Source organism: Aspergillus brasiliensis (genome assembly GCF_001889945.1).
Source record: "Aspergillus brasiliensis CBS 101740 unplaced genomic scaffold ASPBRscaffold_6, whole genome shotgun sequence".
Lineage (NCBI taxonomy): Eukaryota > Fungi > Ascomycota > Eurotiomycetes > Eurotiales > Aspergillaceae > Aspergillus > Aspergillus brasiliensis.
The window spans coordinates 85949-99387 of NW_027137447.1; the positions used below are offsets into that span (position 1 = coordinate 85949).

Consider the following 13439-nt stretch of genomic DNA (forward strand, 5'->3'; position numbering starts at 1 on the left):
AAGAAACGTACTATCCCGTGACTGACCTGGAAACCTTTCCCCATCGGGCGTTTACAGTGTGGGAAGTTTTATTTGGTTTGGTAGAATCTTCCTCGCAACTACCTTTTGACCCTTGGATGTCCTCTAAACGGTGTCATGGGCCATGGCAATATTCTTCCGCGCAGGGATGCAGCCACGGGGCGGTATCCGGAGTAATTAGTTGGTAAATTTTCTGCGCGTTAGTTTGTTAGTCAATTAGCACGCACAAAGGGAGTGTGCGTCATATCTGGTGTCGGAAAAGATTCCGGCTCTTGTGACTTGTGCACACTCGCATTTCTGGACTGAGAAGCACGGCGTCTTCAAGAAACTCGGGTCTGTTTCCGTCGGCTTCCCTTTCATTGCCCCCTTTGACGTCAGTCACTTAGGTTTTGGCTCGAACATAATGATTATTTACCAAAAATGTAAATCATTCGGCTCTCTCTTTATCGGGATTTTATTTTATTTCTTTAATTTTTCCCACTGGATCCGTATTGCAAAGTGTATGTATACTGTTGTTCTTGATCGGGGGATCGGCCCCTGCGGTACGGAGTACACATCACGATCTCCCTTTTGTCAAACAGCCGAGTATGGGTCAGCCAGCCAGATACCACGGAACCGAGGCCCGTAAGCGCTCGGTTTAGATTATCCCGTATACCCTCTGTCTATCTGCCACTACTTTTTTGTAATATACTGTGTGCGCATGGTGATCTCGGACTAGGGTGGATTTCCCTGCGCTATCGGAGACTACCTTGATGATCGTTATGATAAGAAAGATACCCACGGCGGTCCTCCTTCAGTGTCATCCCCTGGGATGGACCGGGCTAAGAAAACGCTCTACGTATGATGTATGATAGGTCGTTAGCGATTGTCACATCATCACAATTGTCCTTTAGATAGGATAACTTGGAAATAGTGCAGCCTGCAGCTTGTTTGCACTCGGTATTCCGACGACGACCCATCCAGTGCGGATGGATGCATATGTCATGCGGTCTCGAAGCAGAAGGCAGGCAGAATAGTCTTGAAGTTAGGTGGAGAGGAAGTGGATTTATGACGATCATGCATACATCTTTCCCCCTGTTGAAAAAGTTAATACAAGTTATACAACAGAGCCCTTTTGGAGGGGGGGGAGAAGGGAAGCCAACTAACAAGATCTCATTGCCAATGCATCAGGAATTAATAATGGGCCAGGTGGTTGTCGCTGGCCTCCAGCATCCAGACCCGGGAGAGACTAAGCCCAGTAGCCAAGGCGCTATGCAGCATGAGGGATAGGAGCAGGGCAGGGCAAGCATTGGCAGGCCCGCCAGCTGCCCAATGTAGGATCGCAGCCGATCCCGCATGCCGATGGAGGGGCGAATCGTTGGGCCGAACCAAACCTGGGACGACGCTGGGAATTGGGAACGGTATCCTACGGTTAGTTCGTTCGAAGGGGGGATTAATTATTTAGACAGTTTGGGTCAAACTCGACTAGAATTCAATAAATGCGGTCAGTGGTCACTGGCTGAGAGACCCACTGAAACTAGTACTAAGGAACTGGAGAAAAGCGGGAGTCCTTGGATTCGGCACGCTCGCCGCATCGAGACCTACTCTCCGGACAAGTCGTTTACATCCTTACAGTAAGTGTCCTTCTTGAGCATTGAGTAATTATCTTTTTGTTGTAAAAAAAAGAATCACAAGAAAGCATAGTCTCAAAGTAGTATATATACGTAATCAGCAGGAGCAAACTGACGGTCAATTCTGGATGCGGTCGTGAATTGTTGCTGTTCACGGACTGGGGCAAAATATCGCGCGGGTGGATCGGCCCCAAATTCTTGATGCTGCTGCTACACACGCTGTGCATGCGAGTTGTCAGTCAAATTCATGGAGCAGCAAAACAATTACCGCAACAATGGAGTGCAAGCAAAGCACACCTTGCTCTAGACCTATCCACTAATTTACTAAATAGGCTCAGCGGATGAATAATATTAATCATCATCCGTTCTATGCGTGAATTATTATTCCTACAATGTGATTTCCCCAAATCAGATTCATCGAAAGAGCATCAGCAACAAGCTCATTCCACGTGATAGAGGGTCCGATGTCACGCTTGATAGTGCCGACAACCGGAGAAGACGAGCCCTCCGCTCCCCCCAAGGTAGGAATGTTCTGTGGGAGCTGTCCAATAATCCCGTCGGAAATAGGTAGCCGTAACGGCCCAGAATCTGAGCGGGTGACCTGTGAGCTGCTCCCCCCCCCGCCAAAAGGCGGGCTGGTGTTATTTAGCTGGTATTTCAAGTGGAGTATGGAGGGACCAGCAGACTACTACTGTGTGGTGTGTACGTATTGCTAAAGGCTATTTGTGGCTTGTGAACTTGACAAGAGGTTGAGAGAGCAGCGAGAATCGGAGGAAAGAGCTTGGTACCCCACAAGTCGTGAGAAAGGATGGCGCACTGGGGTAGATCCAGGCACCTATAGGCCATGTTGATGAGCTTTAGGGCCTTCTGATTCTCTTTAGGTGGGTTAGATAGACAGGTCTCTGTTCTGTTTCATGTACAGTGTCGTAATGAAGGGTGACATGAGAGGACGGTTCCTTGCTGTCAATGTGTGCCATCGCAACATGCTGCAGGCCACTACTGTGGTGAAAACCCTACATATATGTGATTGGATTAGTTTGTTGTAGTTGATCAATTCATGTCTCAATTCTACTAAGTACTAGTCTTTGACCTTCCTATTTCAACAGTGCTAGCGTTATCCAATTTCTATTTTCACATGATATCTCTTGTGCTTACCCTGGGAGCCATTGCAACCTTTTCTCGCAAGCAGTACTACTAGGAGGTAAAACAACGAGATTTCCATGCCGTAATTAGGGATTGATTGACTGGACCACGATGAAAATACGGGGGACCCAGCAATAGCTTAGTATCCCGTAGTAAGTAGTTGTCCTGAGTAGTAAATTCGTGGGGGAAAAGCGAACCAACGCACAAGCCGTAATGATTGGCCCGTGTGGGATAATCTCCGACCATCACGAGGGATTTTTCCCCACGCCAATCAATGACATTTGGGCGGATTCCCATGTGGGACGCCCATGGCTGACTAACCGTCGGCTGGAGGACGATTGGCCGCCAATCATCAATCGCGTAATGCTCCCCGAATGAGACACAGACACAGGATGGAAACGTGGAGTTGCTCCCGATCGGGGAAAGACACGGGGTATTGTAATGGAGGTCTTGGCCTCCGTCCCTCCCGTTTTTTTGCGATGCCGGTCGTTTTACTTGTAAGTCGGTAGCCTTAGCAGTTAGCTTCTCTTTTCTGGGGCAAGTTACGTATCATTCCCATTCCCCAGTAAATCAGCTGCCATTAATAGTAAGGGGCAAGGAATTGAGATTGGATCAATTTTCGACCCCAGAGCTGAATTTCGCTTGGCTCATCCATTGCGGGCGATCGAACCTTCCAGCTCCAGTTTCTCCAGCCAACATTCCCGCCTGTGCCCCAGTTTCACACTTCTTCCCCCCCTTTTTCTGTTTCCTTTGGCTGGTCCCATGCTATCTTCATAACTAAACCCGGGGGAGGCCGGGGAGCTGACTCCTCTCTCAGCCTCTCATAATTCGATGCTCTGGTAGATAGACAGGAACCTGATCCTTATTCATTCTTTATCCCCCTTACCTATGATATCATGCGCCCCTCCATCCTTGCCTACTACTAGTTAGGTTGGCTATCCTGTACGTAACTGGTGGATATGAAGGCCCAACGCCCGCACGACTTGCCTTAACTATATCCTATAGTGAGTGAGAAGTCATCTTCCCACCATGGAATAACGGATAGAGAAATACTCAGCCACAGTGGTATCCTTCCGTGGTCTGGGTGGACGTGCCATCCAGCGGATAACCCCAGATCCGGGAGACCCTAGGAGCGTCTTGCCCGTTTCGGTAATCATACCTGTTAAAATTAAATAATGCGATAAGTTGACCCCGTAGTTATTGACTGAGGGATATAACTACATACTAATCCCATGACTCATTTTCCTCTATGATCCTGTATCCCAGTCCACCCTTTCTTTTGAGCAAGGGGGCCAGATACATGACTCCCGCAGTAGGTCTCTCTCTCTGTGGGTGTGTGTGTGCACACACTCGGACATCTTGCCGAGCAAGCTTGAGCTCGGACGTGGCAATCCGAGAGCCATGGCCCAGCTTGCCACCCCACGTTCTTTCATGTTCTGCTGCAAGCCACCGGCGGTAACCCGAAAGACGGGAGAGAAGGGAGGGGAAAGGAAGGAAGGGGGGGAAGAGGCTGGGTAATCCTCAGACGGAATAAAGGAATCACCACGACGGAAATGAAGTCATACCGTGCATGGGCTAACAAGGTTTAGGCGAGTCCGAGAGAGGTCCGTGTCAGGACTCAGGAGACTCGTGCTGCACGGCGTGGGCCTGACATATAGAGAAGTAGAAAGCTGTCGCATGCCCTTCCTGCTAGTGTTCTAGCCCCGGGCTAGGGGGTGTGAATATTTGATCCCTTGGGGGACCGTTGCAGGATTTGACTCATCGAGGGCTCGGGAATCCCCGCATGACTCGAACAACGTTGATGGCCTATGAAGCTCGTTGAACTGCGGGCATTTCGTGTTGGTTCTGGTTTTTGTTGATGGATGCGGTGCAGATCGCGGGGTAACCCCGCCAGATGATGATAGAAACTAGTAGTTAGTAGTATAGCTTTGACAGGTTGGACTAGTAGCCAAGCAGAATTCAGTTGTAGATGACAAAGGGGAATCCCTCCGGTATATTTTCGTCCAAGGGGAATAACATCGTATATAATCTTCTAGACTAGTAATTTGTTGCAGGATTCCGGCCAATTTTCTGCCAATGCCTTCCTGTAAACGAAGCTGACAAGGCCATTGAAGACTAGCTGCAATACGAGAAAAGTGCGAGAGGATCAAGAAATTCGCTCAACCATTCAACCGCCATTATCGTCGATCATGTTGACAGTACCAGTTGTACTTACTGTGTTTTGATTGCCAAAAGACGCTATTGGATAAATATACTTATATTATATATAATACTACTAGTATCCTTAGCATGCCAGAGAACCGACGCACTTACTAGGACCAACTCGGCTGATGGTATATCGGCCGAATGATGATGGTATTGTATATTATATATGTAAAACATACCCTTCAGTGCCCAACTAGTGCTCTTTACTCATAAATGAACCCCAGTTCATGATAAATGATCTCTTAACGTATCTGACAACAAATACATCTGAGCGGTAATTAAACCTGAGCCACGCAATATATATATATCAACATGCGAAATGAAGTGGTCGGCTGGGGCAGTAGAAATAATGGATTTATATCTCAAGTAATGATAGTCTTCTAATATAAATCCGTCTATCCCGACCCTTCTATGACGTTGCTAAAGAACAAAGGACTCCTAGATGGTCTATAGAAGACTTAGTGGACCAGGGTCCTCTTCCTTTCAGAACATGTGAAAGCCTCACGTTCTAATAGATGATCGTATGAGACAATTACTTGCTTTGTAGTGCTGGTATATAGTCTAGAGGGTATGGGTGGGCAATTGCATCGTTCAGCTAACGACTGACTGCTCTCGATTGTGAGATTTGCTAACTCAGTGGATGTATGTCGGTTGATTATTGCATGTGCTTACATTTACTGCAAGAGTGTACTGTAATCAGAAATTGAAGAGCGATTCATAAAAGCATAAACACATTACATCGATAAATCCGTCATTCATTGATCAAACCAGTCCGTGGGTTCCATGGCACTCGGCCAAAAACGCCGTCTCGGGGATATCTCAACCAGGAATAATATGTGCCCAGCCAACAACCATACCAATATACAATAAGCAAATAAACCAGCTAAGATCGGGGACGAAACAAAAATCCACAAAGAAGGTCTCAAGAGAAAGGAAGGGAAAACAAGCATTATCATCATAAGCAAAAAGAGAATGCACTCTTTCAAGCACCACCACGGCCCATTCGTTCGATGGATCCCATGATACCACTGCGCCCGGGCGTGAAGACAGCGATCCCAGACTTGCTGCCGCTGTTGCCCCGAGCATGTCTGTTACCAACTGCTCCGATTTTAGGGATTCTCTTCTCGCCATTGCTCGAGGTGGTACTGGGAGGACGAATGCCACTCGAGGTGCTGCCATGGCTCACGCTTCGCTGGAAGCTCTCAATGGGAGGTTCTGGGGCAGCAAACACTGGCTCTGGCGACTCGATCTCTCTGGCAGTCAAAGGCTGGGAGTTGCTCTCTGCTGGGGGTTGGTCCTGCTGGATCGCCAGCCATTCATCCACGGCTGCCACCAGCTCGCCCTTCTCTGCTCGCTCCTGTTTCAGCTCGGCATGCAGGCGTTCGTTGTCTTCTTTCAGGGCCGCCATTTCCTGTTGCAAACCCTTGATTTGTGCCTCCAGCACACGCTTCTCTGCTTCGTGCTCCTCCCGCTCCTGTGCAAACAGACTGGTGTCGACTCGTGGAAGCTCTGACACGGCGGCATCCCGCTCTATTCTTAGTCGCTGATTCTCTTCGTTGGCAGCAGTCAGCTTATTCTCGGCTTCACGCACGCGCTTTTCCCAGCGAGCTTCGTAACTCTTCTTCAAGGCAGCAACCTTCGTTTCATGCTTGCTCTTGTAGAGCGTGTGAAGCTCACGTGCAACTTTCTCCACGGCGTCTTGGACTTCTTTGGCAGTCTCTTCGGATGTCTTGGTGCGAGACGTATTCTCAGGAGCTGCGTTCCCAGCGGAGGCAGACTGGAGAGCCGAAGCCAATTGACTCTCCAGTTCGACCACTCTGCCTTCCAACTGCTCTCTAGCCTTCTCTGCCTCACCCACTTTCCTTGACAAGCGTTCCTTCTCTTGCTCTCCCTCAACAATCTCGGCTCTCACTTCTCTAAGGACAGCTTCCATTTCTTGGCCCCTTCGCTGCCACTCAGCTTGCTCGAACTCCAGAGATTCCTTGCGCGCAACTTCGTTACGGACCTCTTCCAGAGCCTCCCCAACACGGCGTTCCGCATCTGCAACTGCCTGTTTGAGGCTAGCAACCTCCGCCTCCTTTCCGCTAAGAGTGGCCTTGAGGGAAGAGATTTCGGAGAGAAAGCCGGATTTCAAAGTCTCAAGCTCCCGAGGGGTGACTGTTGGGATTGACCGAGGAGTAGGCACGGAGGGAATGTCGAAGTCCAGTAGGGAAACCTTCGCTGGTGATCTCACCGAGTCTCTAGCAGTCCTCAAGGGGGACCGGCGGGAAGGAGAGTAGCGCTCATTCTGTATGCTATAACGCTGACGGGGGTAAAAGTTCGGCTGATCGGTCAAATCAAGCAAATTAGGTGTGTCATGTATGCTTCTTGATTCTCGCGTCCGTAGTGTAGGGGAGGCAATAGGGGTACCCTTATTGTTGAGAAGGCTTCGTCGAGGAGACTTCCTTGCGGGGGAAGGGCTAGCCAGTTCCGCGTCACTTGGATGAGGCCGCGATATCTTGTAAGGCGAATCGCTTCGAAGTTTCGCAAAAGTGGTCATATCTGGAATGGCGGAGAAGGTGCTGAGGCGTGTCTCGTCCATAGATTCATTAGAGTCGTCAGTCATAGCGTCATCTGCCCCTTGCAAGCCAAGGTTTCCATCCATTTCTTCGGCGCTATCCTTATCATTGTCATGGAGGACAGTGCTCATGCCTTCGTTGTGATTCTCCTCCACCATGCTATTCACAACTTCCTGACCAGCACCTTCTACCAGGTTGTGACCAGCATTGAATTCGGCGTCCGTATCAGCGTAGAGATCAATCTCAGGAGTGTCCCTCGGACCAGTCCCCTTCTTGTACCTATAATTGGGGGTCCCATCACCATCCGTATCGTCAGGAACCTGTTCGTAGGAGCGCTTTCTAGGCGTCATGGAGTGGTCACCGAGACCACCTGAAGACACCTGCCGATTTAGGGCCCGCAGTCTCTGAAAGTCCACAGTTTCTTCTCTTGCATTGAACTGGAACGGTGAGCTAGGTGCCGGCATCACCGATTCAACATCCTCATTATCCATATCAGGGTCGCCGTGCGATTCGTAGACATCATCCTCAGGGATGGCATCTTCTTCCTGGACTTCGGTAGACACTTTGAAGGGGCTTGAAAATGGCTCTTCAGGCGCATCCATATCGTCCCCTTCTACAGCGAATGCAGATTTGCCATAGCTTGGTGAGAAGGCTCGGGAGTTCTGGCGCGACGGTGTCAAGGATGATAAGGGGGTAGACATGATGACGGTGGGTACAGTATCTCTCTCGAGGGAGATGATATTGGAGATCCCAATAGTGCGGACTAGTGTCCTGACACCAATCGATGGAAAGGGTAAAAAGCAGTCCCAGAATCCGTGTGGAGGGACAACAGAGTGGAGTTTGTGAGATCGTTTGAAGCGGCGGCGTTTATTATGATGATTATTTTCGGGCCGTTGCCAGGATGTCGCGGTAAACAAAACTAACCCTATTGGGGACTAGCGTCGCGTTAGTGAGGCGGTGATAACTGGCAAAACCCTGAGTTTCTCACCGCCCTGTGAACGGGGAACCAAACTTGTCACACCGCCTTTGTTTGCATCATCGACAACTGCTAGAAGCATGTTTAGAATCAAGATATATATAAATTTGCTATGTAAAGTCTTGGTAATATAACATTCTATCTACAATTGACCGACACCCGGACACCTTGCAAGCGCTAAAATGCAACACAGAGAATCATAAACATGTTCGAGAGGAACAATATCGTGATATCATAGTATGCCGAAGCAGCGGTTCTTCTAGACATGGCCAGTCCCGTCGCTATCAACGTCTGTCACAGTGATATGGACAGTCTCATCTTTGACTGGCATGGACTGTGAGGCATAGTGGCAATGCGCAGCTGGTTGAACCGTGATAGAGGCATGTTTCTTCTGCTCAATGAAGAAAAGCTGTACCGCGCCGATGGCTGCGACAAACGTGCTTCCCCACCAAGCCAGGGCCGTGAAATCAATCTTGGAACCCGTACTGTACAAGAAGCCTGCAATGGGTGGAGCCATCGTGCGTGAGAAGGCGCCGGCTGAGGCCGCAAGTCCATTGATCTTGCCGAGAACAGAGTCGGAAGGACTGGCTTGTTTGATGAGAATGAGAAGGACGGGGTAATCGATAATCGAGAGGATGTTGCGGACAACCAAGCAAGTGTAGATCCCGAAGATCACATGCTGACTGGGGACAAAAATGAGGAAGGGTACAATGAAATAGGCCAGCGGATGAAGAACAGTGACGACAACAAAGAGCTTCCAGACACCTAAGCGCTGAGCCAGGAAAGGGAAGATAAGGCTCTGGATGACAAGTGCAATTATGCCATCACTTGACATGATCAGCCCAACGGTTCGAGTCGAGAGGCCAACCCCGCCTGGAAAACGGAAGGCTGAATTCGATAGAGCGGAGACGCTGCTGACATTCTTATCCTGCAAGAAGATAGGCAGCAGATGGTCATACGTCATCGAGTGGTAAGTGAAGATCGCCAAGGCGATGATAAGCATGGTCACTCGCCAGGTGAAAACAGTTGGTTTCTGCGGAGTGGATTCGGGCTTCGAACCATCGGCGTACACCGTCCAATCTTCATCCTCATGGAGATGGACTTGGTTGAAAGTACCGTAGGATTCTGCACGTAAATCTGCGCCGGCATTGGCGGTAGCTCCTGCAGTTGCAAGAAGAGGACGCTCCACGGAAGGATGATCCAGATCATCTGGCATTCTGCATGGTTGCATATCAGGATGTGTCTCCTCGAGCAAGACCCAACTGGATATTATGCTGCAGAGTAGCAATCCGGAACAGACGAGATTAGGCAGAAGGTAAGGGAATTTGCCAAATAGGCCATGCATGGAGAATAAGGAGGGGAAACCTTCAGCAGGCTTTGCAAGCAACCCTCCAATCGCTGCAGCGGATGAAGCAATCAACATCTGTTTCCATTCGCACCTTGAGATTCTCAACACACTTACCTGGCCCAATAATTGTACCAATTGACCATACGAAAGGCATAACAGCGTAGGCTCGGGCTATAGGTGCACAGAGTCAGCAGCAGCTCCAACTAACAATTACCCCCACAATCCGGGGAGAAGAAGATTGATCCACTTACGTTCATGCTTCGGGTTCTTGACCAATTCACCGACCATGGTCTGAATCACACCAATGTTCCCATTCAGCACTCCACCAAGGGCCCGTCCAAAGAGGGCCACCCAGAAATTAGAGGCGAAACCCACGATGAGGAGCGATAACATCGTGCCAAAACAGCCAGAGATGAGGACGGGTTTGCGACCGACACGGTCTGAAAGACCGCCCCAGAACATACCGGTGAGGGCTTCACATAGGGAGAATGCGGAAACGAGGATTCCCGCATAGAAGGAAGCGCTGGTGGTATCAGCCACATGAAAGTCCCTGACCATTACCCATGAGTATGGGAAAATGGAAGTCAAGGCGATTGGCTCTGCGACGCGGCATATTGCTAACCAATACCATACGTTAGCATAGAAAATGCAGCAAAAGAGTAATGGATCTGCATACCTAGCAGGAAGAGCTGAACAGTGGGAAACTTATCGTCCGAGGCGGTTGGTCTTTGCTGCAGTGTTAATACCATCTTCTGTACAAAAAACCAAGTCTCTTACGGCAAGCCCTCCGCAAAACAACAAGACCCTTGCTAATGACCCTCCTCTTTTGGTGTCCTTGTATATTTCTTTATCTGAGCGTGCAGATCGAGTTTGGGGAGTGCCGAGCGCGAAGAACACCACAATTCCCGATGAACTGGTATCGGAATCGTTCTAGATATGACTATACCACCGAATGCTTTCGCTCTGGGCCAGGAAGGGGAAGGTGACACAGTAGCAGAAAGGAGCAGAGGCTGGAGTATTCACAAGATCGGCGGCAAGTGTCTCAGCTTGAAGAGGTGCAGAGGAGAGAGCGAGAAAGAGAGAGAGTGAGGTGAGAGAGCGGGAAGCCGGGACGAAGAAAGGAAAGGGAACAGCAATAAAAAGGGCGACAGTGGAGAAGTGGAGACCGTGAAAAAAAGGCAGCTTAACTGGGTCTCGGATCCAAATGAACGTTCATTCTGGCAGGGAGGTACAAAACGTCTTAGTAGTGCCTGCTAAGCAGAAGCGGGCGCCACCTGACAGACGTTCGTCCAAGTGATGCCGGTTCGTTCCAGGGTCTGTTTCTGTTGTCCGAACCGAATGGAACCCTCCCTTCTTATCCGACTCTCTTGATTTGCGCACCAAACTTGACCTCTGCGCAAAATTTTTCAGCTTTCCATTGAGCGGTTGTTCTTTTCCCGCCAGAGAACCTGACTCTCCTTGGGCCATATATCTATGCAATCATCGGCACAATTTAGGTTCAGTAGAGCCCCAGGGGCCGGGACTGCAACCGGACTTTTTTTTCTTTGATGCCCACATACATGCCACTGTCCAGAGACGGCTGTCATAATCTGACCAAGTATACGGGGGATAGTCGGTGTTACATTCCTTGCCAGGGACTGCTTTCCGGCTTCCGAGGACAGAAAAGCTTGCAGGTGGCGAGCATACCTTTACCCGACCGACTCCATTAGACAAACCCAGCACGGGTGGTATGTGTTCATCATTGATTGATCAAGCATCGAAAGCGATACAGGGGTAATTGTCTATTGTATATGTTTATAGTACACTTTTTCGGCAATCTGCATAGATACTACGGCAGTTACTAGTATCTATCTAATATCTATACTTTATACTCGTAGTAACTCCTACTAGTGAGACTAAGCGACTACGAAATCCACTCGCGGGCCACTCAGCCCGGAGCGCCCCGCAACCCCGAGAAGTAGCAACACGCCAATCACGCCCGATCTTCTTCCTCTACCTTTATACATTGCGGTTGCCAGGTACAGCTATATTAAACTCTTTGTTTCTATCAGACTCCAGATCACCTTTCGCTGTCTGAAAGTCCGTACTCACCGTTGCATGACTGAATCCGGTTATATCACCTTGAACAAGACAATGATCAGGCCAGCCACAAGACATATTCTTGTGCAGGGAGGATTGGCATAATACTACTACTAATGCAATCATGTCCTAGTATGCATGGTCTAGGCCGTGGACTTTTCTGCTTTCATATTATGACCTCTTTTCTAACGGACAAATTTAAAACCGGGATGACCATGGCCTCCCTTTCTTCAGCAAATTATAGTTGATAAGACGTATGAACTACTTAGATAACAATGGACACAATGAAGATGAAGGGCATAGATCGATCTTGGATATCAGAACTACTTCTGCACATATGACAAGATTTGTAGGTCTTGATCCTAGCTATAAGTAATCCTGATATTGCCTTGGATACACAAGAAGTTTATATATGTACAATCAGACAAATAGCAACTCTTCATATAATAAGTTGTGGAATATTGGTTGAACCGGGAGGACACCGGCCAATCTGTACAAGTTGACAAGGTATGCCCACCGAAGATAACATGGCCTATCTGAGACGACGCGTTTAGGCTGTTATGCTCACGTGCTGTTATATCGAAACATGCAATTGATAGCACATTTCCAACGAGAGTCGTGCTTCGACCCTGACGGTCATCCGAAATGTAGATTCATTTCATCCCTGGTGCCGCAGATGGTCTGCTTCGATGGCCTCGAGCGACTGGACTGGGTCTCCGGGTGAAGAGGTACCGGAATATGATAGTGTATAATCTGGATATGACATGTGTCCCTAACGACCAGCATTTTCGGACACTGGGATATATAACCGCCGCTCTCTCGCAGCCTTTAGAACGAGTCAGCGCTTCCGTAAAAGAAAGCCGTGGACCTGATAGATAAGATACCTCGAGCCACTTCTCTACCCAAGGCTTAAAGATCGCCCAGGCAAGCAGACTGCCAGTAGCAATGATAAAGATGAATACAATGGCTTCGTCTTTGCGGGAGTCTCTCTCTGGATCACAGAGGCGATGTTAGCATAGTACGAACAACAATTGCGAGTGACTTTGGGGGAAATGAATCATACGGAAACAAGTTGTAAAGACATCATCTTCCTTGGCGCCATGACAGGTGGGCAGATCATAGTCCAAGCAGAACTTCCGGTTGCAATCGTTACAGTCCAAAGAGCGATAATTCTTCGCTCTTGTATCCAGGAATGCTGTATCATCGCTGCGACGAAGGAAATGGGAGACACCGTTCAAGGACGACGAAGATTCGGAAGAGTCGGGATCGAGCGGAATAATCGTACTGTTGGAGAAGCAGGTGCACTTGCAGAATGACGCGGGGGCTGCGTTTCACTATTAGCCTCTCTATTTTCGACAATACAAGCGGAGCCAGCATCGAACACCAGACGATCGGGGGTCACTTACAGGAAGCCACCGCGAACGAGGCCCAGAGCAGAAAAGCAGAGAGAAGAAACAGCACCCTAGGGGCGCTATTCTGTAGTAGCATGGCTGGCGAGTCCA

At 49.1% G+C, this 13439-nt stretch overlaps 4 protein-coding genes across 4 annotated transcripts; all 4 read right to left on the minus strand.

Moving 5' to 3' along the window:
* Positions 1-2223: 2223 nt before the first annotated feature.
* On the minus strand, positions 2224-2533 carry ASPBRDRAFT_42881 (uncharacterized protein). The gene has a single exon (XM_067624887.1). It carries the CDS (start codon positions 2472-2474, stop codon positions 2286-2288), a length of 189 nt encoding a protein of 62 aa, XP_067478786.1. The 5' UTR covers positions 2475-2533; the 3' UTR covers positions 2224-2285.
* A 3020-nt stretch (positions 2534-5553) lies between these two features.
* Positions 5554-8388, minus strand: ASPBRDRAFT_42884 (uncharacterized protein). The gene has a single exon (XM_067624888.1). It carries the CDS (start codon positions 8233-8235, stop codon positions 5959-5961), a length of 2277 nt encoding a protein of 758 aa, XP_067478787.1. The 5' UTR covers positions 8236-8388; the 3' UTR covers positions 5554-5958.
* Positions 8389-8769: 381 nt separating this feature from the next.
* On the minus strand, positions 8770-10607 carry ASPBRDRAFT_126091 (MFS transporter; the record flags this gene model as incomplete). Its single annotated transcript, XM_067617843.1, has 4 exons — positions 8770-9908; positions 9973-10029; positions 10110-10475; positions 10535-10607. The coding sequence occupies 4 exons, from the start codon at positions 10605-10607 to the stop codon at positions 8770-8772; spliced, it is 1635 nt and encodes a 544-aa protein (XP_067478788.1).
* A 2102-nt stretch (positions 10608-12709) lies between these two features.
* Positions 12710-13425, minus strand: ASPBRDRAFT_125634 (uncharacterized protein; the record flags this gene model as incomplete). The annotated part of the gene is made up of 4 exons (XM_067617808.1): positions 12710-12763; positions 12822-12928; positions 13001-13261; positions 13344-13425. 4 exons carry the CDS (start codon positions 13423-13425, stop codon positions 12710-12712), a joined length of 504 nt encoding a protein of 167 aa, XP_067478789.1.
* Positions 13426-13439: the final 14 nt, after the last annotated feature.